General features: G+C 49.1%; 1 protein-coding gene across 5 annotated transcripts; it reads right to left on the bottom strand.

Moving 5' to 3' along the window:
* Positions 1-1,313: 1,313 nt before the first annotated feature.
* LOC146697804 (zinc finger MIZ domain-containing protein 2-like) lies at positions 1,314-17,935 on the bottom strand. Of its 5 annotated transcripts, none has more exons than XM_085476560.1 (21): positions 17,307-17,935; positions 12,227-12,303; positions 10,759-10,873; positions 10,130-10,338; positions 9,772-9,931; positions 9,184-9,426; positions 8,941-9,094; positions 8,419-8,540; positions 6,722-6,811; positions 6,239-6,428; positions 5,778-5,919; positions 5,526-5,604; positions 5,251-5,382; positions 4,891-4,996; positions 4,551-4,708; positions 4,370-4,437; positions 3,804-3,872; positions 3,389-3,711; positions 3,137-3,309; positions 2,604-2,807; positions 1,314-2,320 (listed from the first exon to the last, which is right to left on the bottom strand). In XM_085476560.1, exons 2-21 carry the CDS (start codon positions 12,274-12,276, stop codon positions 2,213-2,215), a joined length of 2,895 nt encoding a protein of 964 aa, XP_085332686.1. In that variant the 5' UTR covers positions 12,277-12,303; positions 17,307-17,935; the 3' UTR covers positions 1,314-2,212. The 5 variants fall into 5 exon arrangements, with proteins under 5 accessions (XP_085332686.1, XP_085332684.1, XP_085332687.1 ...); XM_085476558.1 differs by lacking the exon at positions 17,307-17,935 and adding an exon at positions 16,756-17,186; XM_085476561.1 differs by lacking the exon at positions 17,307-17,935 and adding an exon at positions 16,756-17,186 and having other exon boundaries at positions 6,722-6,808.
* Between the last annotated feature and the right edge of the window lie 7,583 nt (positions 17,936-25,518).

Below are 25,518 nucleotides of genomic sequence, written 5' to 3'. Positions count from 1 at the left end.
TGTGCTCCGTGTCCAGCCGTCGCAGTAAAACCTGCAGAAACCTCAGCGCCCTCCACGCAGCCTCACAACAAATCAAGGTGTGCATGTGCTATGTCTTACAGTGCACTGGACTTCCTGTTCACTGCACATAAGCTGATCGTGTTTCATTAACTGATATGAAATCTTAGAAATCTTCACCTGCTCGATTTTGTTCCCAGAATGTTTTACCTGCGCTCACGTCCTTCATCAAGAATTTATTCTTCTTCCTGCTCCTTTTCATGCATGGAAACAGTGTTACTTTAATTGAAAGGAAGGTTGTGTATGGGAATGCATTACTGCTGTACCATGTGTGAAACAAATAAAATAAATAAATTAAAAACTCACATATCTGGATTTAATCCTGGGCTCGGCTGTTTAAAAGATGTAATCTGGATACAAACCATCCCGTTTGGGTAACCCAGTTTTTAAAGGTTTCCAGTACTCTCACTGGGCTGCAGAGGGCGCCAAAACTCACAATATCAATGAAGCTTCACTGAATCAGTGAAACTAAGTTTGATAGTAACGGCTGTTCCTTTATCAGAGAATTCATCCTTTTATCCACAGCCATGTTTACCTTCCTCAGGTCATGATATTAAAGGTGCAGTGTGTCATTCTCTTCACTGTTTATCACCTCTAGTTTTTTGGCTATTATTACTTTTCCTGTGTAATCCAGTCTCTAGCCTGGTGCTGGGATTGGTTAATCCTTGCCAATCCATAGTCTAGGACTAAAAAAACCCTTTGAACAACCAGATTTCAGAACATGATCCTGACTGGATTAATTCTGCTTTTGAACCAACCGTGAAGATGATTTATTATAAAACTGAATTGTTGGAGGCAGGTGCACCCACCAACACCAGACTCCATTCAAAGTTTGATTTTTAGATAGTCTTTCTTTCCATTAGTCTTGATTTAATTCATAACATAATATCGACAATATTCCAGATTACAGTTTACTGAACACAGAGCCGGAGGTTTGAATGTTAAACTGAATAAAGTGGATGTGGAATCTACTTTGGAATTCATGTCCTCAGCACCAAAATCTAACCTGTGAGAAAAACGTGCCAGAGTTCATTCAGAAATGTGCAAATTTAAGGAGATGCCGTTTTGTACGTTTCTCTGACCGAACATGTCGTCGATCAAACACCAGCCAGTTTCTTACTGTCACATTAAATATGTGACGTTTCCTCTTTTATTCACGGGGACTCGTTTCAGCGCGAGTAATGAGCGGTGTGGACGTCGATGCCCGATGAAGACCTCGGGCTCTTCGCCGTGATGAAAGCGCCGCAGCCTCTGCGTGTCTTTCCAGTGTCTGTTTATTAAATTACAAACTTTATGTTATGAGCATCGTTACTGAATCATCGTGTACAGGTTTCCATGGAGACACCACAACTGTTGGACTCTAAGTCACTATACAACAACACAGGATGATGATGAAGATGAACCAGCGTTTGTCACTGCAGCTTCAGCCCAGATGTGAGTAAGCCACATGTGCAGACCGCAGCCAGGTCAAAGGTCAACCAGCCCGCTTACAAAAAACCCTCATAACATGAGGGGAGGAGGCTGAGCAGCTACAGCCGCCCGTGTTGCCTCTCTCTGATTGGTCATCAGGAGGTCCGTGTTGCACGCCGGGGCCGGGCGTGGACCCCTCAGCATCTCCAGTGAGAAAGGAAAGCGTGTCCGTGGGAAAAGACGCCGCTTACAGCTCGTCTGCAGCCATCTTTGCACCGAAACTCCCGGCTGTGACGCGCCACACTGCTGCCTTCACGGGTTTCACACCCACCAACAGCTGGAACCGCAAAGGACGCCAGCCGCACTGGAATAACCTGAATCACGGGCTGAGCCAAAACACTGACAGCCAATCAGTGTTGTGCTGTTACACGAAGAGCGACTGGGTGACATCGCTGTGGGCGGGGCAGGTACGTGAAAGCAGCGCTGTGGCGCCTCTTTGAACTGACAGGGAATGAAGGATGAAGCATCGAAACACAATTAAAAACAATAAAATAAAGTTACCATGGAGTTCATAATCACACAAAGAGATTTTTTAGATTCAAAAGTCGCCATTTTGTTTTCCTTCCTCCTCACGGTCCGCCCCTTCCTGTGCAGACGGTGCCATGTTGGCGGCGAGGATAAAAAATAAAGTTCGGATTTTGCCGTGACGTCTCGGCGTGGCCGACCCCGGAGCCGTGCGAGCGCTTCAGTTGTTCTCAAACAGCGACAGCAGGTCGTCGTTGTTGTTGCTCGGCAGGTCCGGAGGGCCGAGGTAGGACAGCAACTCGTCCGGGTTGGTCAACTCAGGAAGCAACTGCAGGAGCAACGAGGACAACCAGCGTTAGACTCGGCGCCGGCCCGCTCACGCTTCAGTTCACACAGTGGTTACGGATTAAGCACAGCTGATCAGCGTGACGCTCGCTTGACTCACCTGCTCGGTTACTAACGACCTGCTCGACGTTATTCTGGTGTTATTGTTTTATCACAATGTTTGTTTATTAAAGTCGTGTTGTTTATCGCCGTGACGATGGCATTTATCACAACACCTTTGTCCAGCACATTAGAAGCTCAGTAAAGTAGAGTCTGTTTCTACTCACGTCAAGAGAAGTTTCCGGAACATCCGCCGGGCCCCCGAGTCCAAAGGAGCCGTCGCCTTGGAGACGGGGATTCTGGTTGCTACGCTGCATCATCTGGTTGCCACCCCCCATTTGCGAGTTGCCATGGAGACCCTGCGACTGCTGCTGGTGCTGCTGGAGAGGAGCACCATGGGAAGTTGAGTCCATACGGCCTGAGCCCGGCATCTGATAGGGAAGGACACAAGGGGGGAAGGAAAGGAGGAAGAAAGAGAGGAAGGAAGAAGACGAGAGAAAAGAGAGGGGAGAGGAGGGAAGGAAAAAGGAGATGAGAAAGGAAAGATTTAAGGAGGGTGGAAGGAAGTATGGAAGAAAGGAAAGGAGATAAAAGAGGAAAACAGTGATAGGAAACAAGTCAGAGCACAAGGAAGGAAGGAAGGAAGGAAGGAGACACAAAACGCTACGTCCAGATGAACAGAATCGACTTTTGGAGAAGAGGAGGTTGTGTTTGTTGTCAGAACAAATCTAAAGCAGTGATGATGATGATGATGATGTACCTGTCCAGCCAGCGGGTGAGGGGGGGGTTTGTCAGCGGTGAGGAGGGCGCTGGAGAGCTCCGACTGGTAGGACAGGGGCGGGGGGCCGGGCGAGGAGAAGTCGCCGCCGATGCTGGGCGTCCCCGGACCGCTGAAGTCGGAGAACGGAGCCGACAGCGTGGGGAAGGACGGAGCTGAGGAAGAGAGGCGGATTAATACACGTGACCAGCACAGGAGGTGGTCGACTCGCCGCTGTGAGGTGGAGCAACCTACCTGATCCGGGTCCGGGGTACTCAGGTGTCGTGCTGCTGTTGCTGCCGCCGCCCCCCCCGGGCATGGAGGGGTAGGGCATTGGGGATGAGGAGGAAGAGGAGGGGGGAACTGCCGAGGTGGAGGAGGACGAGGAGGAGGAAGGGGTTGGGCCGAGCGAGGCGATCATCTCCATGACGTTGGGCATGACCATGTGACTGGGGCTGAGCGTCCGGCAACGCTTCAGCACGGGGCCGTCGGGCTCCTCCTTCACGTGGAGGTCGGGCTTCACGGGGACGGGCTTCCAGCTGCACACCGGGTCGATGGTGATCTCCTCGTACTCCGAGCTGAATCGAACACATTTTAAGAATCAGTTTTCATTTCAGCAGCCGGAGCGGCGAGGAAAACAGGAAGTCACTGAACAACAAAAGGGTCTCACTTCTGCACGTAGATCAGGATTCCCAGCATGTACTGGTCCACCTCCAGACCCTCCAACAGAGCCGTCTTACTGCACACACACACACACACACACACACACACACACGTTAGACCTGCAGAGGAGCTGGAACAGAGGACTATTTCTTCAGTAGAAAGTAGTTCCGGTAAAAAACTGACACCAAACATTCTGCTGAGGTGAGTCGGATTTGATGATGAGAAGAACTCTGTCTGTGTGTGTGTGTCTGTCTGTGTCTGTGTGTCTGTCTGTGTGTGTGTGTGTCTGTCTGTGTGTCTGTGTGTGTGTCTGTGTGTGTGTGTGTGTGTCTGTCTGTGTCTGTCTGTGTGTGTGTCTGTGTCTGTGTGTGTGTGTCTGTGTGTGTGTGTCTGTCTGTGTCTGTGTGTGTGTGTGTGTCTGTGTGTGTGTCTGTCTGTGTGTGTGTCTGTGTGTCTGTCTGTGTGTGTGTGTGTGTCTGTCTGTGTGTGTGTCTGTCTGTGTCTGTGTCTGTGTGTCTGTGTGTGTGTCTGTGTGTGTGTCTGTGTGTGTCTGTGTGTGTGTGTGTGTCGTACTTGCACACAGGACACCTCCAGGTTCCTCGCTCACAGTTGAGTTGCAGGTACGACTCCAGATCGAAACACTGAGAGAAAAAGGGTCGTCGGTCAGATTTGAGCAGGAAGCTGCAATTTTCCAAACCTGCACTTCCTGTAATGCCCATTGACGTGGAGCGCTGTGATTGGCTGGCACTCTGACCTGTATGTGTCTGCAGTCATGGCCTCTGGCGGGCAGCTGGATGCGTCGGAACGTGATGGGACACTTTAGCGAGACCCTGATGGCGGTCTGCTCCACGCCGTCCTCGCCGTTTAACCCGGGCGTCCCGGGGATGGAGCCGCTGCTGAAGTTCCTCTTTACTGAGAGACACAGAGGCAGGAAATCAAAAAACATCAAGGCAGGAAGTTGAGCCTGGGGTCAGAGATCAGCTGCTGACCCGCAGAACACGCCCACCTCTGCCGCCATTTTACAGCAACACACCAACGAGTGACGACATCATCACTAAATATTATTTATTTGGGGGAGGGTGGGGGGGTCTCACTCTTGGTGACGCAGAGCTCTGCAGGAAGCAGCCTCTTCTTCATCAGTCCCTGCAGCACCGATCGCACTGATGGACGGTGAACCAGCTGGAGGACGAACAGGTGAGACTGAGGACGCGCGCGCACACACACACGCACACACACACACACACACACACACACACACACACACACACACACACGTCAGATTAACTGGTGGGGTCAATGTTTTATTTGAAGATTTATTGATTTTTATTGTTACTGAGTTTTTTCTCTTCATGCTGGAACAGAAATAACATTTCATCTGTTTTGTTATTAAAAATGTTTTTATTTTTATTTCATTGTTTCTTTCAGTGTGTGTGTGTGTGTGTGTGTGTCCTTACGCAGCAGCAGGCGGTGACGGTGATCTGGATGGTGTTCCTGCCCGGCTGACACACGTGTTTCAGGTACAAAGGTTTATGGGAAGTTTTGTTGTCGCCTCGCTCGATGGTGAGAGGAGTCGCGTTCACGCTCACCTGAGGAGGACGAAGGAGCAGCTTAGTGATCGTGCTCATTAACCTTTGACCTTCGAGGACGTCACCGTGGAGCACACGGTGGAAATATTCTCCGTTTTCTCCAAACTCATCAACACAAAGGTGAAGCTGTAAGGAGGTCACACCTGGACAGAGGCGGGCCAGTTGGTGTTCATCTGTCGATCCTCGTGGTGGTAACACTTAAACTGGAGCTCCAGGTCAGGCCTGACACACACACACACACACACACACACACACACACACACACAGAAAATAAATAAGCTCTCTGAAGGAAGCAGTTACTGATACACCTTTAAAATGAAGGTGTGTGTGTGTGTGTGTGTGTGTGTGTGTGTGTGTGTGTGTGTGTGTGTGTGTGCGTGTGTGTGTGTGCGCACCTCATGATGAGTGTTTTGTAGACGGACTCTCTCAGCTGGAAGACGTGGTTGCTGACGGCCAGGTTGTGCTCTAATCTGAAGGGCTCCAGGACCACGCCATCTCTCACTGGGAAGGTCAGCCGCAGGTCGTCGCTAGGGTTACCTGTAAACAGGAAGTCATCAGTCACACACCTGCACATTGACTTCGAATCAGTGGGACAAAAGTAATCAGGTTATTTCACAAACAAAATTTGGAACATTTTCCTGATAATCTCAAGACCTGACTGATCATGAAACATTATTGATTGATTATTGTTATTGAAGATTATTGAAATAAACTTTGATTATGAAACCAAATGATGTTAATCTGTTTATTATGGTGGACTAATCAGAATATTTCCCTCAGATAAAGAGCTTCATTTCATTCATGACCTCAGTTTGACTCAAGCAGCTGGTTCTAATCGATGATCGTGTGTGTGTACCTGTCGGCGGGGGAGGGGCCAGGCCAGCTATGTTGGGTTTGATGTCAGGCAGGAAGGGAGAAGGCGTCGGCTTGACGTCACCGCTGCCAGGCGACATGTAGGGCGGAGCCATGGAGCTGCTGGGGGTGACGGGAGGTGTTGGGTTTCCCGGAACCGGAGAAGAGGGGTAACCTGGCAACCCTCGCCCCGGCTAACAGACGGCGCCGGAGAGACGACAGAAAACACAAAAACCTTATTTCAGCATGTGCGCCCTCACTTCCTGTCACATGTCTCCTGCTCTGTGTGTTTCTGATTATGTGTGTGCACCAACACTCAGGTTAACACAGGGGTCTATATGACGTCACAGAGGCGGGGATAAAAGCCCCACCCACTCATTATTAAGGAGGGGCAGCTAATAAGAAGAAAGCTGTGTTAAAGAGGGAGGAGCCAAATCAGGCAAACACTCGCAACGAACACAGACACACGTGTGTGCGCGCTCCTTACCCCTGATGGCTGGTTGAAGGAGTTGTACACTCCTCCGGCGCCCCCTGCTGTCAGAGTGTTTAAGCCGCCCTGCCCGTTAAACTGGTCCTGCTGCACAAACATCAGCTGTTAATCAACAGGTGATGGCACTCAGGGGCCCGTTCTTCGTACGTCGCTTACTACATCCAAGATCAAATGAAACATCCAAGATCAAACCATCGCGCTAACCGTGAGCGCGCTAATCCGGTTCCCCGAACACACCTTCCGTTGACGATTAGTACAGCTGGACGCAGTAATGTGACATCACTGGGTGTCGTAAAAGGGGCTACGCATCGATAGTAGAAACATTGATCGGCAACCCTCTGATTGGTCGGCGAAAATGTCGAAGGAGTGCGCTCGGCTCGGTATTTTTCGGCAGCAGAGCAAGAACTCTTGAGTGAGGGATTTCAGGAGTTTCAGAGTTTAATCAGAACGCAAGGGAACACTGCAAAGGCTGCAAAAGCAAGGAGAGAGGGCTGGCAGGAAGTTGCTGACAAATTAAACTCGTAAGTAATTTAATAATAATAATAATAATGGAGTGGATTTATATAGCGCTTTTCAAGGCACCCAAAGTGCTTTACAATACCACTATTCATTCACTCTCACATTCACACACTGGTGGAGGTAAGCTACGGTTGTAGCCACAGCTGCCCTGGGGCAGACTGACAGAAGCCAGGCTGCCATATCGCGCCATCGGCCCCTCTGGCCAACACCAGTAGGCAAGTAGGGTAGATTTATCATATTATATTATATTATATTATAATATGTTATATTATATCCTCTTTCACATTAGAGCCACAACAGGACCCACTAGAACATGGGAACAAGTAAAAGTGAAATATAAGAATATTCTATAGAATGGTAATATTTATCACTTATGTTGCTTGTCGTCTCTTGGAAAGAGACCCTGAAATAATCTGTTTGTTTATAACAGCAACCAAGAAAAGGGCAGAGCAAAAAAAAGACAGGTGGTGGTCCTGCACCCCCTCGTCAACAAGTTGGTTAAGTAAATAATATCCTCACGGGAAAATCGATATCTCTCTATGAGCACACTGTCGCGCTGAGCTAAAGGATCCTGTCTGTCCCGCAATATACGCTGGATTCTGAGGACTCTCCTTATCAATCTTGCACCTTCTGCAATGGGTTGCTCGCGTAAACGGACAGGACATGGCTGCGACAGGCTTCCCAAATCCACCTTCGCTTTTATAGCCGTGGTCTCCCATCTTGATTACATGAAGTAATTTACAATTACTACTCTAAAATATGAATTACATCTGTAATAATCACATACATGTAATAGAATGATTAATAGTACATTTCCCTTTTTTAGGAAATGACCTGTATGTATCTGTGTGACATCAATAAAAGGATCAAGTGCTGCATTGTCTTTAGTTACATTGATGTTATTTATTTATCGCTGTTGCTTTCGTATAAATGAAGCGGACATACCTGCGTGGCCGCGATCTAATCCTGTTTACATAAAGTAAACCTGCTCCCGAGCAGGTTTACGCTTACGGATCTGTTGCTATGACAGCAAGTCCCGGATGAGCTTCGGGGAACCGAACGATCCAAGATCACGCGAAATCGTCAACAATCTAATCCAGCTAACTTACTTAGCGAGGTACGAAGAACAGGCCCCTGGACTCCATCGCTCCAACAACACCGTTATAGCTGCTCACCTTGTAGTACTGCGAACTGGGGGGTCCAGAGGGGGGGTACTGAGGTGGGAGGGGCATTTTATGGCTCTGATAGGAGGGGGAGGAGCCAGACCGTGGTGGGGCGGGACCTGGACCAGTGGGACCTGCAGGAAGACGAGGAGAAAGCACACCTGAATAATCAGAACACGAGGTCTGCTTTCCATCATCAGCTGTGGTGAAACCTCCACCTCACACCACCTGGAAACACCTGCAGACAGGGTGCAGTTAATCCTGTTTGATGGCGTCATGTGACGTTAAACTTCAGGAACCATGTAAAACAACACCAAAGAAAACAAACACTTCCCAGGCCCGTTCTGCTCCAGCGTTCCCTGTGAGCTTTACTGTGGCGTGGGCAGGTACGAGGACCCAGCACCTGCACACGGTTCACACCTGTCGTCAGACCAGCCTTACAAACCTGACCAGGCTGAGGTCACTTCCTGTCCTGTCAGGACTGGCAGGGGTGGGTTCTCGTTAGACTGACCTGTGAAACCAACAGCGTCCTACCTGGGTGGTACTGCATGTTGGGGCCCGAGTAGGGGCCACCGTGACCGCCTCCAGCTGAACCAGGCATGGATCCACCGCCACCTCCGGGACCCGGCATGACGTTCACACTGGAACCGACGGGAACGCCGTACTGCTGGGACATTCCCGGGAAGGACTGAGGGCGGGAAAGGTGTGGACACAGGTGTGAATTCACTCACTGACACAGTAACCTGAGGGTCAGCAGCACGGACTCCCGAGCCTCACCTCTGAGCTGTATGGTCGTTTGAGGCCCTGCGGGGGCCTCAGGTGTCCCTGCTGTGGTCCAGGGCCGTAGTTTGGGTGCTGGGGGACCCTCTGCGGGCCCCCTCCTGGTCCGTACATGGGGCCCATTGAAGGGGGACCTCTGGCGGGGCCTGGACCTGGGCCCATACCTCCAGGAGCCATGCCAGGAGGGCCGCGGGGGCCGGAGTGGGCCATGAACTGGTTATTGTAGGCTGGACCACCCATCTGGGAAAAAACCACGACAAATTTATCAGTGATGTCATCAAACAGGTGTCCTCAGCACAAGCTCGGCTAAAAGTGAGGAAATACTGGTTGTCTGCTGACAGAGGACAAATCTGGACTGTGCTGGAGCAGAGGCGTCGTGCTCCGGTGCCGCCAGCACCGACCTCAGGTTTAAACTCGACCCCGTCACCAAACACACCTCCACCTCTCTTTGAGACCTCGTCCCTCCCACAGCGTTTCTGTGACAGTGTTTTTCTGTTTATTCACCTGCACGAGTGGACCAGCAGAGGGAGCTCTAACCCAGGTGGGCAGCACACAGGCGCCCAGTGACCTCATGCTTCTGCTCACCTGTCCATAGTTCATCTCCTGGTTTTGTTTCTCCTGGATGGCGGCGACGGTTGCTGTAGCAGTGGCGGTTGCCGTGGCAGCAGCAGCAGCAACGGCGGCGGCAGCGGCAGCCTGAGTGAAGTCAGCGGAGCCTCGGGAGCCTCCGGGGTTCGACGGATAGCTGCAAACAAACGACATCACTGACATCACCACCTGACGTGGGACAGATAAGACCCCTCAATATCTGGATGAGAGGGCGGAGCTTAGTGAGCTGCACCCAAGCATCCGCCCTCAGGACAGAAACCGGAGCAGCAGGTCAGTTTATTTCAGTTTCTGATGCTACCGTTGGCTACAACGTGACGCTGAAGCAGACACCCACCTCCCTGTGTACCCGCCCGGTCCTCCTGTGTAGGCCCCGCCCGTACGGCCGTACATGCCCTGGGTCATGTAGCCTTTGCTGGGCTCTCCATAGCCCTGCTGGCCCATGTAGCCTCCGGGCCCGCCGGCCATGCCCGACCCCCCGGGGCCCTGCATCATAGGACCCCCGCCTGGGTTGGCCCCGGGCCCCATCACGCCTCCACCAAGACCCTGATGAGAACAGAAGTAAACGTTCATCAGACAGGAAGTGACGTTGAGTGATTAAAAATGGTAAAAAAAAAAAAGAAAAAAAAGAAAAAAAAGGCAAACGCCTGTATTTGTACAGCGCTTTACACTACATCCACCCATTCACACATCCACCCATTCACACACTGGTGATGGCAGCTACATTGTAGCCACAGCCACCCTGGGGCGCACTGACAGAGGCGAGGCTGCCGGACACTGGCGCCACCGGGCCCTCTGACCACCACCAGTAGGCAACGGGTCAAGTCAAGGACACAACGACCGAGACTGTCCGAGCTGGGGCTCGAACCGGCAACCTTCCGATTACAAGATGTGGCCAACTCTTGAGCCACGATCGCCCCACAAATGATCGATAATGTCACATCCTTCTGCTTGGTGATGTCATACCTGGCTGGCTGAGGGGTTGGTGACTCCCCAGACAGTTGTGACCACGGAGAGCGATCCTGTGGGCTGATTGGTGGGCTGCTGCCAGCTGGAGGGGTCGTAGGGGTACGAGCCGTCACTGTGGGGGGGGCGGGTCCATGAGTAAAACAATTATGCAGTCTTACACAGCAGCACAAATATATATATATATATATATATTAGGGCTGCCACGATTTGTCGACTAGTCACGATTACGTCGACTATCAAAATCGTCGACGACTGATTTAATAGTCGACGCGTCGTTTGAAGCTTTGTAAGATCACAAAAGACGCAGGAATAAGTAGCAGGATTTAAGAGTGTAATAACAGACAAACAGAAGATGGCAGCACTGCATGTACAAGGATGTCAGCTACCGTTAAACCCCGAAGAAGAAGAAGAAGAAGCAGCTCTGTCCCAGAATTCATAGCGCGGCCCAGCTTAGTTTCCAACAATGGCGGCAGTTAGTTAGTTTTAATATTACTCTTATTATTCTTTCTGGGTCACAAAATAAACGTTTAACATATTTTCAGCCGAGAATGTAGCTGTGCAAACCTCAAATATCTGCTCAGTTTATCAGGACACCACATATTTTCAAAAGCGCTCCGACGTTTTCGGAGACGTCTGTTACCCACCAGCTCGATAGCTAGCTGGGGGCTAGGCTCACTAGCGCCGTGAGAACACCGGACTCCCCGCAAATCGTTTTCAAACCCACCGCCGTCTTTCGCTACTCAGGTTAAACATGATATATGAGTCACTTAGATAACTTACAAATGTTATTGTTTGGCTTTTTTTAGTATTTTACTTGTTCCTGAGTAAATCGGTTTGGCTGAGATTAAAGTTATAGTTTTTACACAGCTGAATAAACATCAAGCAGACAGCTGATTATCAGAAGTGTGAGATGCTGGAGAATTTACTCCGGTGTCCTGTTATATTTTAGATAGCAAGGAGTTTATTAAACTTCACCAAAACAATCTGCAAATTTCATTAAAATTGAATAAACTATCATCTTGTCTTTATTTTTAGTTAGCACAGACCTTAAACACTTAAAGCTGTAAGCTAATGATAGTTATATAAGAGCAGATGCTGCTGGTGCAATAAGCTGTACGTTTTACTCCAATGGATGATGATCTGATTAGTCGACTAATCGCAAAAATAATCGGTGACTAGTCGACTATCAAAATAATCGTTTGTGGCAGCCCTAATATATATATATATATATATATATATATATATATATATATATATATAAAAAAATGTGTATAATTATGAGCTGAAGAAGCTTTTGTCAGTTTATTTTGTAGATTTTTGGGATCGGAGTCAAATTCATGATTTATCAATTTAAAGTGAATCCACTGAAATCTGACTCGATTGTTTCAGGACAAAAATATTAGAGTAAAAGTAAACGTGTGTAAAGATGACAGCTGTGTGTGTGTGTGTGTGTGTGTGTGTGTACCTGTGTGGGTTGTTGGCTAGTCCAGCCTTCATCTGGTTTAGAGGGTTCATGGTGGGCGGAGTCAATCAGACAGCGTTCTGAAAGACAGACAGACATCGTCTCCAATCAGCTGATTCAGACTTTGGTGCAAACTACATTTCCCATCAGTCTCTCTACACACAGACCATGACACTGCGCTGAAGTTTCTCCACCAAAGTCCATTCAAAAATCCTCCCGTTTAAAGAAACCTGCATGCACTGGTTGTATCCCTATTCAGGGTCTGCAGCCTTAAAGGCTGATTACGTCACAGCGACGCAACGATTCAAAGGCGTCCTTCGTTTCCCTGAATTTTAAGGATGGGTCGGTGTATCCTTTATGGCCCAACATATCCCAGACTTCATAGCGCGGCGGTGGGTGTGGATAATTTTGCCAAAAAAACCCCCCAAAAAAAACAGTGGACGGCTGAAGCAGGGCGGCTGCAAAGTAAACTTTTAAAAGTAAGTAGTGAATATTATCTCACTTATTTGTGTGTGAATGTTTAATAATGAAGAACAGCAGAATGGAGCTAAAATAAATGTTGGTTTCAGTTCTATGAAGCTTTGAGTATTTTGGATCAGTAGCTGCTGTGTTTGTTGCATCATATTGCTGTAACTGTTTATATGCTTTATATATTCTGAGCTAAGTTGATCTATAGTGTTACATCATATTCTATAAGGATGTTATGTGTTTGTAGACTTTCTGCCCAGTTTGACCCATTTAGCAGACGTCAGCCTGTTTAAGGCTCTGATATCTATTCTGTATGACTTAAAGCAGTTATGACATGGTCTGATTTACTCACCCAATAAAGGAATATTTCATATATCAGTCTACTCTTCATTCTATCAGACACAGTTACCACAGCTCCTACATTTGCTTTTTACACATATATGTAAGCATTGAGCCAAATTTAGTAATGCCAACATATTAAAAGAACAATATTTGTCTCCTATATATAAAACATCTATATACACACTGTCACAGATGCTTGTGTTTGAGTGAAGATTTAAGGTGACAGGACATATTAATAACTGCAACTTGAATCTTTGACACAGAGTTCAAGCTCACTGCTGTAATATATCATATTAATCTGACAATACATATCAGGGCTCGCAAAATCGCTAGCTCGACGTCCCGGGGCTAGCAATTTTTCCAGTCGGGCTACCAAGGAAAATATATGTCAATGCTTTCGCCAATGTAGCTGAGTAATTATGTCACTGGCATCGATGAGCCACTGTCAATATGTGACACTGATTGGTCAGTGACGATTAATTGTGCACCAATTCCTCTGACGTCGTCTTATCACTCATTAGCTTACTGTTCAAACGTGACAAGTGAAATCTCCCGCAGCTTAAACATCTGAGAGGTTGATCGCTGAGCGTTATGTGAGTGTGTGTAAAAGCAGCAGGACATATATTTTAGTTCTGCTGAGCCAAATAAGACAGGTCAGCGTGAAGAAGTGACAGCCAAAGAAAAGCTTACCACAAAACGGAGAAGTTATGACAAATCAGACAATGAGGCAAAACAAAAAAACAAGGATCCAAGTCTCCTCCCATGAGGAGAGCCCGCTGCAGGTGTGTTTGTAGTGTGAAGGCGGAGGAGGTTTCACACCGTGAAACGAAAACGTTCTAACGCTGCAGTGGGAGCGTCGGCAGGAGTGTCACGCGATCTGGTGATGAGTTTCAGTTCGTCTCAAACATCAGTAGGATCAGCAGGAAGCACAGATTCAGTCGTTTCAGAACCAGCAGCAGCCTGATGGGTGACCCGAGTCACAATCTGAGGTTTGACGAGGTCAGAGGAGGAAACTCAACAAACACTGTTTCACAGCCACTCTGTCACATGACGAGCTGCTGACATCACAAACTCTTCTTCTCTGCTCACAAACTGACATTAAAAAGCTGCCGTGACTCTGAGAGCGAAACAGGAACGAGGCTGGAACACAAACGGGTCATTAATAACCTGATGGCTGTGAGTACGCTGACTCCACGCACTCCACAAAACAGCGTTTATCAGGACGCGGCGTTCCTTCCTGGGGCGATCGTGGCTGAAGAGTTGAGAGTTCGCCTTGTAATTGGAAGGTTGCCGGTTTGAGCCCCGGCTCGGACAGTCTGTCGTAGTGTCCTTGGGCAAGACGCTTGACCCGTTGCCTACTGTTGTCGGTCAGAGCGCCCGGTGGCGCCAGTGTCCGGCAGCCTCGCCTCTGTCAGCTGGGCAGCCGTGGCTACAATGTAGCTGCCATCACCACTGTGTGGATGTAGCGTAAAGAGCTTATTGGTCCACAGGGACTAAGTGGTTTACAAATACAGGCCATTTACCACTCAGCTAAAACACGTCACCAATCAGACGCAGTCCTGCTGCTCATTTATTTACAGATTTAACCTTTTAAAGTCTGAAAGATCAGGAATCTTCTTCTTATTTAAAGTTCACTTTCCTGATTCGCAGTGACACCGAGAGCCGGCCAGCGTGCCCGACCAACCAGCGTCACCTGAAACCAGGCAGACATCCTCCCAGGTGCAGCAGACGTGAATACGGCAGGTGTTCGGTCAGAAGGTAAGACTCCTCGTTCCTCTGACCCACAGACACACCTGCAGCACATCACGGGCCGACCCTGACGTTTGAGGAGTTTCAGGTAGAAAACGTTTCACCTGTGGATCAGCTTGCTGCAGTCGTCACACTCACCTGCTGAACTCTGGCTGCTATGATACGAACACAAACTGCACCTCAGTGAAAACAAGAGTGTTTCTGTCCCTGCACACGAACAGCTGAGCACTCAAAGCACACCTGCAGTCACCCTCAGTGGGCGTGTCCCTGATTAGCAGGTGGACTTTGGTGTGAAGATTTCTGACAGGCAGCGTCCTGCATTCCACCAGTTCAGCTCCGCCCACTAAGCGTGTCATGCACAAACATTAAGGACTCAGCTCGAGGCAACAAGCAGGTTGTTTCAGGTAAACAGAAAGCAGGAAAAAGGAAATGATTTACACATGAGTGGAAAGTTTAAAGTCTACCAACACCTGAACTCCGCACCTGTCCATCAACCAATCAGGTAACCCTGTGTGTGCACACCTGTTTCTCCCAGCAGCTGACTCACCTGAGCTCCACACTACCTGCCCCATACCTCAGAGATAAATCACGATTAAAGCTAAACACGCATAATTTTTAAAGATGTGTTAAATGTGTATCGATCAGCAGCTCCCTCACACACACACACACACACCTGCTAATTAGACAAAATCCCAGAGTTTCACTCGGTAAACTTGGAGCTCAGCCTGTTAGTACAGTGACCTCACAGCAGCCATGGTATTGGCCACATGACGTCATTATACATGCTCCACCAGCACAAACAGGCCCAGAGGTCCCGTTCAGGTGAAGCTAGCAACTACAGGTGTCACCATCCACCTGTCAGTCAAAGAGGCCACGCCCCTAAAATAGAACCTTTAAGGCTTAATACAACTTAAACAGGTGAGTTGTAACAACATGCTCCCCCGTACAGGTGTTATGAGACCAAACAGTTTGTGTATCCGGCCGTAAACATGTTTGTTTCTGCTCCAAGTTTAAACACAGAAGTCTATGGGGACTGACTCCCTGCTGCCCCTGCTGGATGCTGGCAGAACTGCAGGCAGCTCAGTTGGTGCAAGTTTAAAACCTTCTCCTCCACCAGTGTAGGAGAACTGGAGCCCGTGTCGTGCTGGGCTGATGGAGTATCAGAGTGCTGTGGTTAAACAGCGTCCCCTGCTCGTGAACATGTCACTGGTGCACCGTCACAGCGGCCCGTGATGTGTTTTTTTCACAGTAAACGCTGTAAATCGGTTTCAGTCTGCCCGCGTGCACGCCGCCCACGCATGCGCCTGATAAATGGGTTAAGTCTAATATAAGTTGCTGTGTCGTGCCGAGCCGGGCGGTGCTGTGTCCGTCACACTTCTCTGCCACCGCCTGCTGCCTCCGTCTGACCGCACAGATGGAAACAAAATGAGTGTCAGAAGACATTTTGAGATTCCTAGCGGTGTTGCAACCAGGGGGAGGAGGGGGAGCTGATGCTAACGCGCTAACTAGCAGGCAGCTCCTGCTACAGCAGCCGGGAAGTGGGGCTCCTCCGGCTAAAGCTAGTAGCAGCACTGGCTAGCATTAGCATGCTAACACACCAACAGCAGTCCCCTGCGTGTAAACAGCAGGGCTCATTTCACTGAGTACTGTTATTACATTGGATGCGGAATGAGGGCGCAGATGACTTCCGATATTTTTAATTTGGCAGATTTTTTTTTTTTTACCGTTTCCATCCTTGTTACTCAGCTAGCATGTTGTCTGTGACAATGGAATGCTGCAAGGCTAACAGCTAACGACATGCTAACCTCTTCCTCCAACACAAAACACTCACCTGGTGTTCGGTGTAGTGTACCTGCAAACCGATCAGCCCGAAACTCATCCAGTCATCGATAATCCCCGGCCCCGCACCTGTCACGTACACATACACGTATACTAAGAGCGGGTACACGGTTCCTCCCCGCAGCCTGCCCTACCTTCGCACTCCCCCGGTGTCCGAGCCCTGTTCCGGGGCTCCGCAGTCTGCTCTTCTCGGAGCCTCCGGGGCATTAAGAACCGAACCTTCCCGAAGTGTCCACGGCCAGGCTATTCCCCCAGTAATACTCCGAATACCCGGCAAAAAAGTCCCGATATAATCCTGACAGTGAGGCCGAAATTCAAAGCCCGCAGCTCGGTCAGCTAACGCTGCCTGCCGCCGGCCTCAGCGTCCGATTGTCCGGCTTCAGGAGGTGACACCATACCCCGTAGATCCAGGAAGGTTCACACGGGAGAAGAGAGCAGATCCAGTGGGCTTAACTGCTCTACGGAGCCGCTACAGTTCGGTTCGTCTGTATCACTGATCGCTGCTGGCCATCAGGTTAAACAGTAGAGAGAGAGAGACGTTCACACAGACAGAGAGAGAGAGAGACGTTCACACACAGAGAGAGAGAGAGAGAGAGAGAGAGAGACGTTCACACAGACAGGAAAGAGAGAGAGAGAGACGTTCACATAGACAGGCGAGAGAGAGGATGTAATCCTTGAGACTCACCTGTGTGGTTGAACAGTGAGGAGCAGCAGACAGACCCGAGTCATTAGATCTCAGACAGTTTCAGTCCTCAGGTGTGCCCAGGTGTGGTGTCTGAATCAGGGTTTTAAAATGAAGTAAAGAGCAAAACACAAATTTGATTTGAAACACAGCCTGAGCTTCATGTTGGTGTGCTCACTCTGTACCTGTCCCCGGGATTTGAACCTGAGACCTTCTTCCTACACATAAAACTAGAACCTAACCCCAAGGGCCATCGAGATGCTGTGAGCTAACTCCACTGGGTATAAACGTTTTGAATCATCCCAGAAGTAAAAGTACTAATGCAGATATCACTGGAGCGTAAAGCTTTAGGTTACTTCAGTAACCCCGGTTCTCAGAGTAGCAGATGTCACACTATGGGATGCGCCTGCCGGCATATTCCTCAGAATACCTGGGCATGTTCCAGCCCGAGGCAACACAAGAAGACCCAGTGTGTCCTTGCTCGAGATTTTGTTGCCACGTATACAGAGTCATTCTCGGAGTCTACGCTTCCTCTGCTGTGAGGGAAAGATGTCATCTTCACTAGCTGGGATGCTAATGATGAGGGATGCAAGTTAGCTGGTTTGCTAGCCTTTGCCAAAGGACAACGGCGTTAGCTGGTGTGCTAAACCGTGCAGATAGGAGAGACGGGCAGAGGTAGCTAGTGCCCAGTGACGGGAAATAATGCTAACGCTCCTGGCTGTGGAAAGTTAAGCTAGTTAGCCTAAGAAGGCTTAGCTAGCATATCTCAGCCAAAGAAAGCTGAGATATGCTCGGAAGCGTAAAGAGTTGCTTATCTTGAAAAACGACTATGTAATAGCGCAGGCTATTTAAAGGTGAATGTCTGCCCAACATGGTCGTTGTGATCATCAGCCAATCAGGATTGGCAGAATGAGATAAATGCTACTGAGGAATCTGCAGGGAGGCACATCCCAAGGTGAGACACTGAAACAAAGCGAAATGGATGCAAGGAATGAGAACTGAATTAAGGTGGATCACTTTGAAGGTACTTAGGTAGATTTCGCTCCTCATTACGTAACAAACATTCACCACCAGGGGGCAGCGTGCTATCTGCAGTAATCTGGTTGTTCAGTCTGAGTCACTAGCCGTGTCTGGGCCTAAACTCCGCTGCAGGTCCATATATCAAACGATCACTGTGGCATTACTGAGAGTTGAAAAACTGTCTAAAGTCTTTCATCTTTAATAAAATGATCAGCCTTCTCCTCTACCAGGTGTAACAATTGAGTTTAACATCCAGGCATCCATGAAAACGGAATTTATGACATTTAACGGAGTTAGAAGTTAGCAGGGAGTTAGCTCGCTAGCTTCTATCTAAATACAATATAGCATGTCCTGACTGCGGGGTTTTGGAAACAAATTAAAACGTACAGCTCTGTTATCACTTCCAGCATAAATGAAGACAGAAAACTAAACAGCAGTGACGTTTGTAGGGTTACTGAAGTTTGGCTAGCTGGTATATAATGATGTGCTACGTGACCGCTAGCGACACAGCTATGTTAGCATAATATAAACAAGCTAACTTTTTTTCCACTCGATAAAAGTTACCGTGAGTGTTCTCGGTGGTCAGGAACAAATGTAATCGCATGGCAGGATGCTGTAAAAGGACCAAACTTCAGCCAGGAGAACAACTGAGATAATCCATCCACAATACGAGGTTAGTCATTCATATACTGCTGCATGGGCTGGGCTGTAGTTACATCCTAAGGTTTTAAAAACTGAGCTTAAATAAATGATTAGTGGTAATAAAAGCCGAGGGAGGTCAACAGTGATCACTGACTGTTTTAGGAGCTTTTTGAGATCAAATAGAAGAAAATACAAAACATTAAACATGTTAACAACACAAAAGCCATATTAAACGCAGACTACTTTAGACCCGGAAGTAGGATTCGTCGCGTCATCACTGAACAACCGGATAGGAATAACAGCGTTACAAGTAACAGCTTTTCAGTAACGAGTAATCTAACTAATTACTATTTCTATTGTTACAACGCCATTACAGTTACTGACAGGAAAAGGCGGTGTGATCACGTTACTGTTTTTCAACAAACAGACGGTTGAAGCTGTGTCCAGCTTACTGCATGTCAGTAATCTGGGCGCTACAGCTTTAAGCAGCTGCGCAGGCTCCCATGAGTGGAGCAATCACTTTCTGCCCGACGATCACTTTCTGGCACAACACCTGTTGCTAAGGGGTCAAAACAATTGCAAGAATAAAGTAGTCGTGGTAAGCCAATCACATGACCACTTCAAGATGACAAAGCAACAAGGTGACATATAAGCAAAACAAAAACCTGCCTTTTTGTGTTGGTGGAAAAATGCACCACATCAACCAATCAAAAATGATATGGCAACATGACATTTGGTTGTTTAGGAAGAGAGAGAAGTTTTAGGAGTGACAGTGAGAGCGAGAGACAGTAGAAAAAGAGAGAGAGCGAGTTTTGAGATGTGAGAGATTTGTGACGTTTGAAATCTGAACTGAAATCATTTTTTTCTACTTGTGGACCAGCATGATGTCACAGAGAGGGCGCAGCTCGAGAGTGGTTTAGGCTGAGCACTGCTCCTCTACGGAGTCCCACAAGGCTCCATTCTGGAGCCCAATGTTTTCTCTCCCTCTAGGATCATTTCTGAAAGATACATCATCTCATTTCACTTCTGATGATTACCAAATCTATTTGCTCCATAAAAGAAATGATGGCAACTGATTAAACTGTAAAAAATTAAGGCCAAACCTTTTATGACAGTCAGACTGAGGTTGTGATACTTTGACAAAGTTGCTCCAGCAGTTGGACCTTCGTGTGAAAATGGACTTTGACCTAACACTAATAATAATAATAATGGAGTGGATTTATATAGCGCTTTTCAAGGCACCCAAAGCGCTTTACAATTCCACTATTCATTCACTCTCACATTCACACACTGGTGGAGGCAGCTACAGTTGTAGCCACGCAGCTGTGGGGCAGACTGACAGAAGCGAGGCTGCCATATCGCGCCATCGGCCCCTCTGGCCAACACCAGTAGGCACTGGACAATCAGATTCATTCTGTTGTGAAATTAGGTGTTTACCTGTTGAGACTTCCAAGGTCAGGCCCTCATCTTTAAATAATTTTAAGTTATCATTATTTCATTACAGCTTCACTTGACTGTTGTTATGCCCTTTACGTTGGTAAATATCAGGCCTTCCCTTTCACTCAGTCCAACATGGTGCCCTCTTACCTGAACCCGTAAGCTGTAGCCTCCTCCATTCTGGCTTCCTGTGCTTTTTAGGATCGATTTTAAGATTTTGTTTTTTTAAATGTCCTTCAAGGTCACAGAGATATGCTGCCCAGCTACTCCTCTGTTCCAAAGCCTACACTTAAGAATGAGTCGCTGCTCCATGTTCACATTTTTATTCTTTGCCTTTGAACTTGTCGTGAGAGCTTATGAATTCAGGCTGTTATATCATCACTTGTGTTTTTGCAATTTGTGTGTAACCTTTTGTTTCTTTGATCAACTTTGTTTTGAAATGTGATTTTAAAATGAATTTGGATTTTGATCTGAATGGTCATCTGAGACTCCTCCTTGAATCGCTACCTTATCGTGGTGGAGGGGTTTGTGTGTCCCAGGGATCCCAGGGGCTATGTTGTCTGGGGGCTTTTGCCCCCTGGTAGGGTCTCCCATGGCAAACCGGTCCTGGGTGAGGGACCAGACAAAGAGCGATTCAGAAGACCCCCATGAAAAGAATATCGAGGGAACAGTTTACCCTGCCCGGGATAGGGTTACCGGGGCCCCGCCCTGGAGCCAGGCCCGGGGAGGGTGCCCGAGGGCGAGCGTCTGGTGGCCGGGCCTTAGTCCATGGGGCCCGGCCGGGCACAGCCCGAAGAGGAGACATGGGCCCATCCTCCCGCAGGCCCACCACCCGCAGGAGGCGCCATAGGGGTCGGGTGCATTGTGAGCCGGGTGGCGGCCAGGAGCGGAGGCCCTGGCGGACCGACCCCCGGCTGCCAAGACTGGCAATAGGGACATGGAATGTCACCTCTCTGGTGGGGAAGGAGCCTGAGTTGGTGCGTGAGGTTGAGAGGTACCGGCTAGATATAGTTGGGCTCACCTCTACGCATTGTCTGGGCTCTGGAACCAGTCTCCTGGAGAGGGGCTGGACTCTGTCTCAGTCTGGAGTTGCCCCTGGTGAGAGGCGGCGGGCTGGGGTGGGTATTCTTATATCCCCTCGGCTTGCTGCCGGTACGTTGGGGTTTTTCCCGGTGGACGAGAGGGTTTGTTCCCTGCGCCTTAGGGTCGGGGAACGGGTCCTGACTGTCATCTGCGCTTATGCGCCGAGTGGCAGTTCGGAGTACCCAGCCTTCTTAGAGTCCCTGGGGGGGGTGCTGGAAGGTGCTCCACCTGGAGACTCTGTTGTCCTGCTGGGAGACTTCAATGCTCACGTGGGTAACGACAGCGAGACCTGGAGGGGCGTGATTGGGAGGAACGGCCTCCCTGATCTGAACCCGAGCGGTGCTTTGTTATTGGACTTCTGTGCTAATCACAGTTTGGCCATAACGAACACCCTGTTCGAACATAAGAGTGTCCATAAGTGCACGTGGCACCAGGATGCTCTAGGCCGTAGGTCGATGATCGATTTTGTAATCGTATCACCAGACCTGCGACCATATGTTCTGGACACTCGGGTAAAGAGAGGGGCTGAGCTGTCAACTGATCACCACCTGGTGGTGAGTTGGATCAGGTGGCGGGGGAGGACGCTGGACAGACCTGGTGCACCTAAACGCGTAGTGAGGGTGTGCTGGGAACGTCTAGCAGAGGCCCCAGTCCGCGAGATCTTCAACGCACACCTCCGGCAGAGCTTCAACAGCATTCCGAGGGAGACTGGGGACATTGAGTCCGAATGGACCATGTTCAGCGTCTCCATTGCCGAAGCTGCTGCATTGAGCTGCGGCCGCAAGGTGGTTGGTGCCTGCCGTGGTGGTAATCCCCGAACCAAATGGTGGACACCAGAGGTGAAGGGAGCCACCAGGCTGAAGAAGGAGGCCTATCGGGCTTGGTTAGCCTGTGGGACTCCGGAGGCAGCCGACAGGTATCGACAGGCCAAGCGGAATGCGGCTCGGGCAGTGGCTGAAGCAAAAACTCGGGTGTGGGAGGAGTTCGGAGAGGCCATGGAAAAAGACTTTCGGACTGCCTCGAAGAGATTCTGGCAAACCGTCAGGCGTCTCAGGAGGGGAAAGCGGTGCTCTACCTGCACTGTGTATAGTGCTGGCGGAGCGCTGTTGACGTCGACTGAGAAAATTGTCGGGCGGTGGAAGGAATACTTCGAGGACCTCCTTAATCCCACTGACACGTCTTCCGGGGAGGAAGCAGAGTCTGGGGATGAGGGGTGTGACCCACCGATTTCCGGGGGCGAGGTCACTGAGGCAGTTAAACAACTCCTTGGTGGCAGAGCCCCTGGTGTCGATGAGGTCCGCCCCGAGTTCCTGAAGGCTCTGGACGTTGTAGGGCTGTCTTGGTTGACACGTCTCTGCAATGTTGCGTGGAGATCAGGGGCAGTACCTGTGGACTGGCAGACCGGGGTGGTGGTCCCCATCTTCAAGAAGGGGGACCGGAGGGTGTGTTCCAACTACAGGGGGATCACACTCCTCAGCCTCCCCGGGAAAGTCTATGCCAGGGTGCTGGAGAGGAGGGTTCGTCCGCTAGTCGAACCTCGGATACAGGAGGAACAATGCGGTTTTCGTCCTGGTCGCGGAACACTGGACCAGCTCTTTGTCCTCTCGAGGATACTTGAGGGTGCATGGGAGTTTGCCCAACCAGTCTACATGTGTTTTGTGGACCTGGAGAAGGCATTCGACCGTGTCCCTCGGGGCGTCCTGTGGGAGGTGTTGCGCGAGTATGGGGTGTCTGGCCCATTGCTACGGGCCATTCAATCCCTATACAACCGTTGCAAGAGCTTGGTTCGCATTGCCGGCAATAAGTCGGACTCGTTCCTGGTGGGTGATGGGCTCCGCCAAGGCTGCCCTTTGTCTCCGGTTCTGTTCATAATTTTTATGGACAGGATTTCTAGGCGCAGCCAAGTGGCGGAGGGCTTTCGCTTTGGTGGCCTCAGAATCTCATCTCTGATTTTTGCGGATGATGTGGTTCTGTTGGCTTCATCGGGTGAGGGCCTCCAGCTCGCACTGGAGCGGTTCGCAGCCGAGTGTAACGCAGCGGGAATGAGGATCAGCACCTCCAAATCTGAGGCCATGGTTCTCAGCCGGAAAAGGGTGGAGTGCCCACTCCGGGTCGGGGATGAGTTCCTGCCCCAAGTGGAGGAGTTCAAGTATCTCGGGGTCTTGTTCGCGAGTGATGGGAGAAGGGAGCTGGAGATCGACAGACGGATTGGGGCTGCGGCTGCAGTAATGCGGACGCTGCACCGGTCAGTCGTGGTGAAGAGGGAGCTGAGTGTAAAAGCGAAGCTCTCAATTTACCGGTCGATCTACGTCCCTACCCTCACCTATGGCCACGAGCTGTGGGTAGTGACCGAAAGAACGAGATCGCGGATACAAGCGGCGGAAATGAGCTTCCTCCGAAGGGTGGCTGGCCTCTCCCTTAGAGATAGGGTGAGAAGTTCGGCCATCCGGGAGGGGCTTAGAGTAGAGCAGCTGCTGCTCCACATCGAAAGGAGCCAGCTGAGGTGGTTCGGGCATCTGGCAAGGATGCCCCCTGGGCGCCTCCTGGGCGAGGTGTTCCAGGCATGTCCCACCGGGAGGAGGCCCCGGGGCAGACCCAGGACACGCTGGAGAGATTATATCTCTCGGCTGGCCTGGGAACGCCTTGGTATTCCCCCGGACAAGCTGGAGGAGGTGGCTGGGGAGAGGGAGGTCTGGACCTCTTTGCTTAGGCTGCTACCCCCGCGACCCGACCTCGGATAAGCGGATGAAGATGGATGGATGGATGGATGGTCATCTGAGAATGAGGCTGGCCTCGAAGAGGGAGGAGCTAAAACAGCTTGTTTTGAATTTAAACTTATGCAAAGCTACCGTGGGAGAGACCAAAACTGAAACCACTGATGTTCCTGACACGCTGCAGTGCACCATTTTGACCAGCCCGTGGCACTTTCACCTTGTTCAGGTTTGTCTTTGAGTATAAATAAGACTCAAATATTTCAAAACTCCTGACCAAGCAAACAGCACCAGACTTCATTCAGAATTTACCCAAATTAGCACAGTTTAGTTCCAGTTTGTTTGCCGTTTTTGGCCCTTCAGAAACTTCCTGCATGTGAATCAGATCAAATACGAGTAAAAGTCCACTTACCAAACTTTTCTTCCAGAACCTTCCATCTTCACGCAATAAAAATCATATTTCTGGCATAAGAGTGAATTATTTAAAGCCAACAGTCTTTCACTAAACAGTAACAGACTTCATCAAATTTTTGACCATTTTTAGACTCATCCTCTGGTCCTTCCAATGGTATAAAATTAAACTTTCCCCCCCCCCTTTTGTTAAATATCAGTAAAATCAGGTAAAGCATCTGCATTTGACTTCTGGGAATAAAAACACATTCCTGGCTAAAACGCAGCATGTCATTAAGTGTTGAACTGAATTATTAAAAAACGACCAGAGTCCATTCAAAATTTCACCATTTTCAGATGTTTTTCATGATGTACTAATCAAAAAAAATGACAGTGGCTCCAGTGCTTGAAATAGTATAATTGGGAGTTTAGATTGATTAATCTAAACTCTGATTAATCAGTAAATCTGAAAACAACTTTAACCTCCTGTCATGCCTCAGCAGAAGATCAAATGTGATCGAACAGAACCTCAATCCATTTAAAATAATCTGATTTAACACCATACTGTACTCATGGGGAGTTCTGTAACTTTATCATGTCTTAGTTTTAGCCCGCCACGGCTCATTTTAAATGTGGTTCAGTCTCACTGACCGAGCAGTGCCAGACGTCATTTATAATCCTGCCTTTGTTAGACAACAACAAACATTTTACATCAAGAGCTTCCAATACAGAATATTTCGCTCAGTTATCCAGAATTTCAAACCGTGCCAGACTTCATTCAAAACTGACCCAATTTAAATTCCTTCTTGTCTGAAGTCCATTCACTTGATTTCACTGAATATATGAATAAATATGATTTACAATGATGTCACAGGTTGGTTTGACCCCGCAGGTTACCTGGTGTGAAATGAGCGTGCGCAGACAGCTGATGT

Source organism: Copadichromis virginalis, linkage group LG12, assembly GCF_057382275.1.
Source record: "Copadichromis virginalis isolate Kocher_CV1m ecotype Utaka linkage group LG12, C_Virginalis_male_GT1.1, whole genome shotgun sequence".
In the NCBI taxonomy this organism is placed as follows: domain Eukaryota; kingdom Metazoa; phylum Chordata; class Actinopteri; order Cichliformes; family Cichlidae; genus Copadichromis; species Copadichromis virginalis.
Note: the sequence above shows the minus strand (reverse complement) of the source record. Positions and strands in the feature narration are given on the sequence as shown.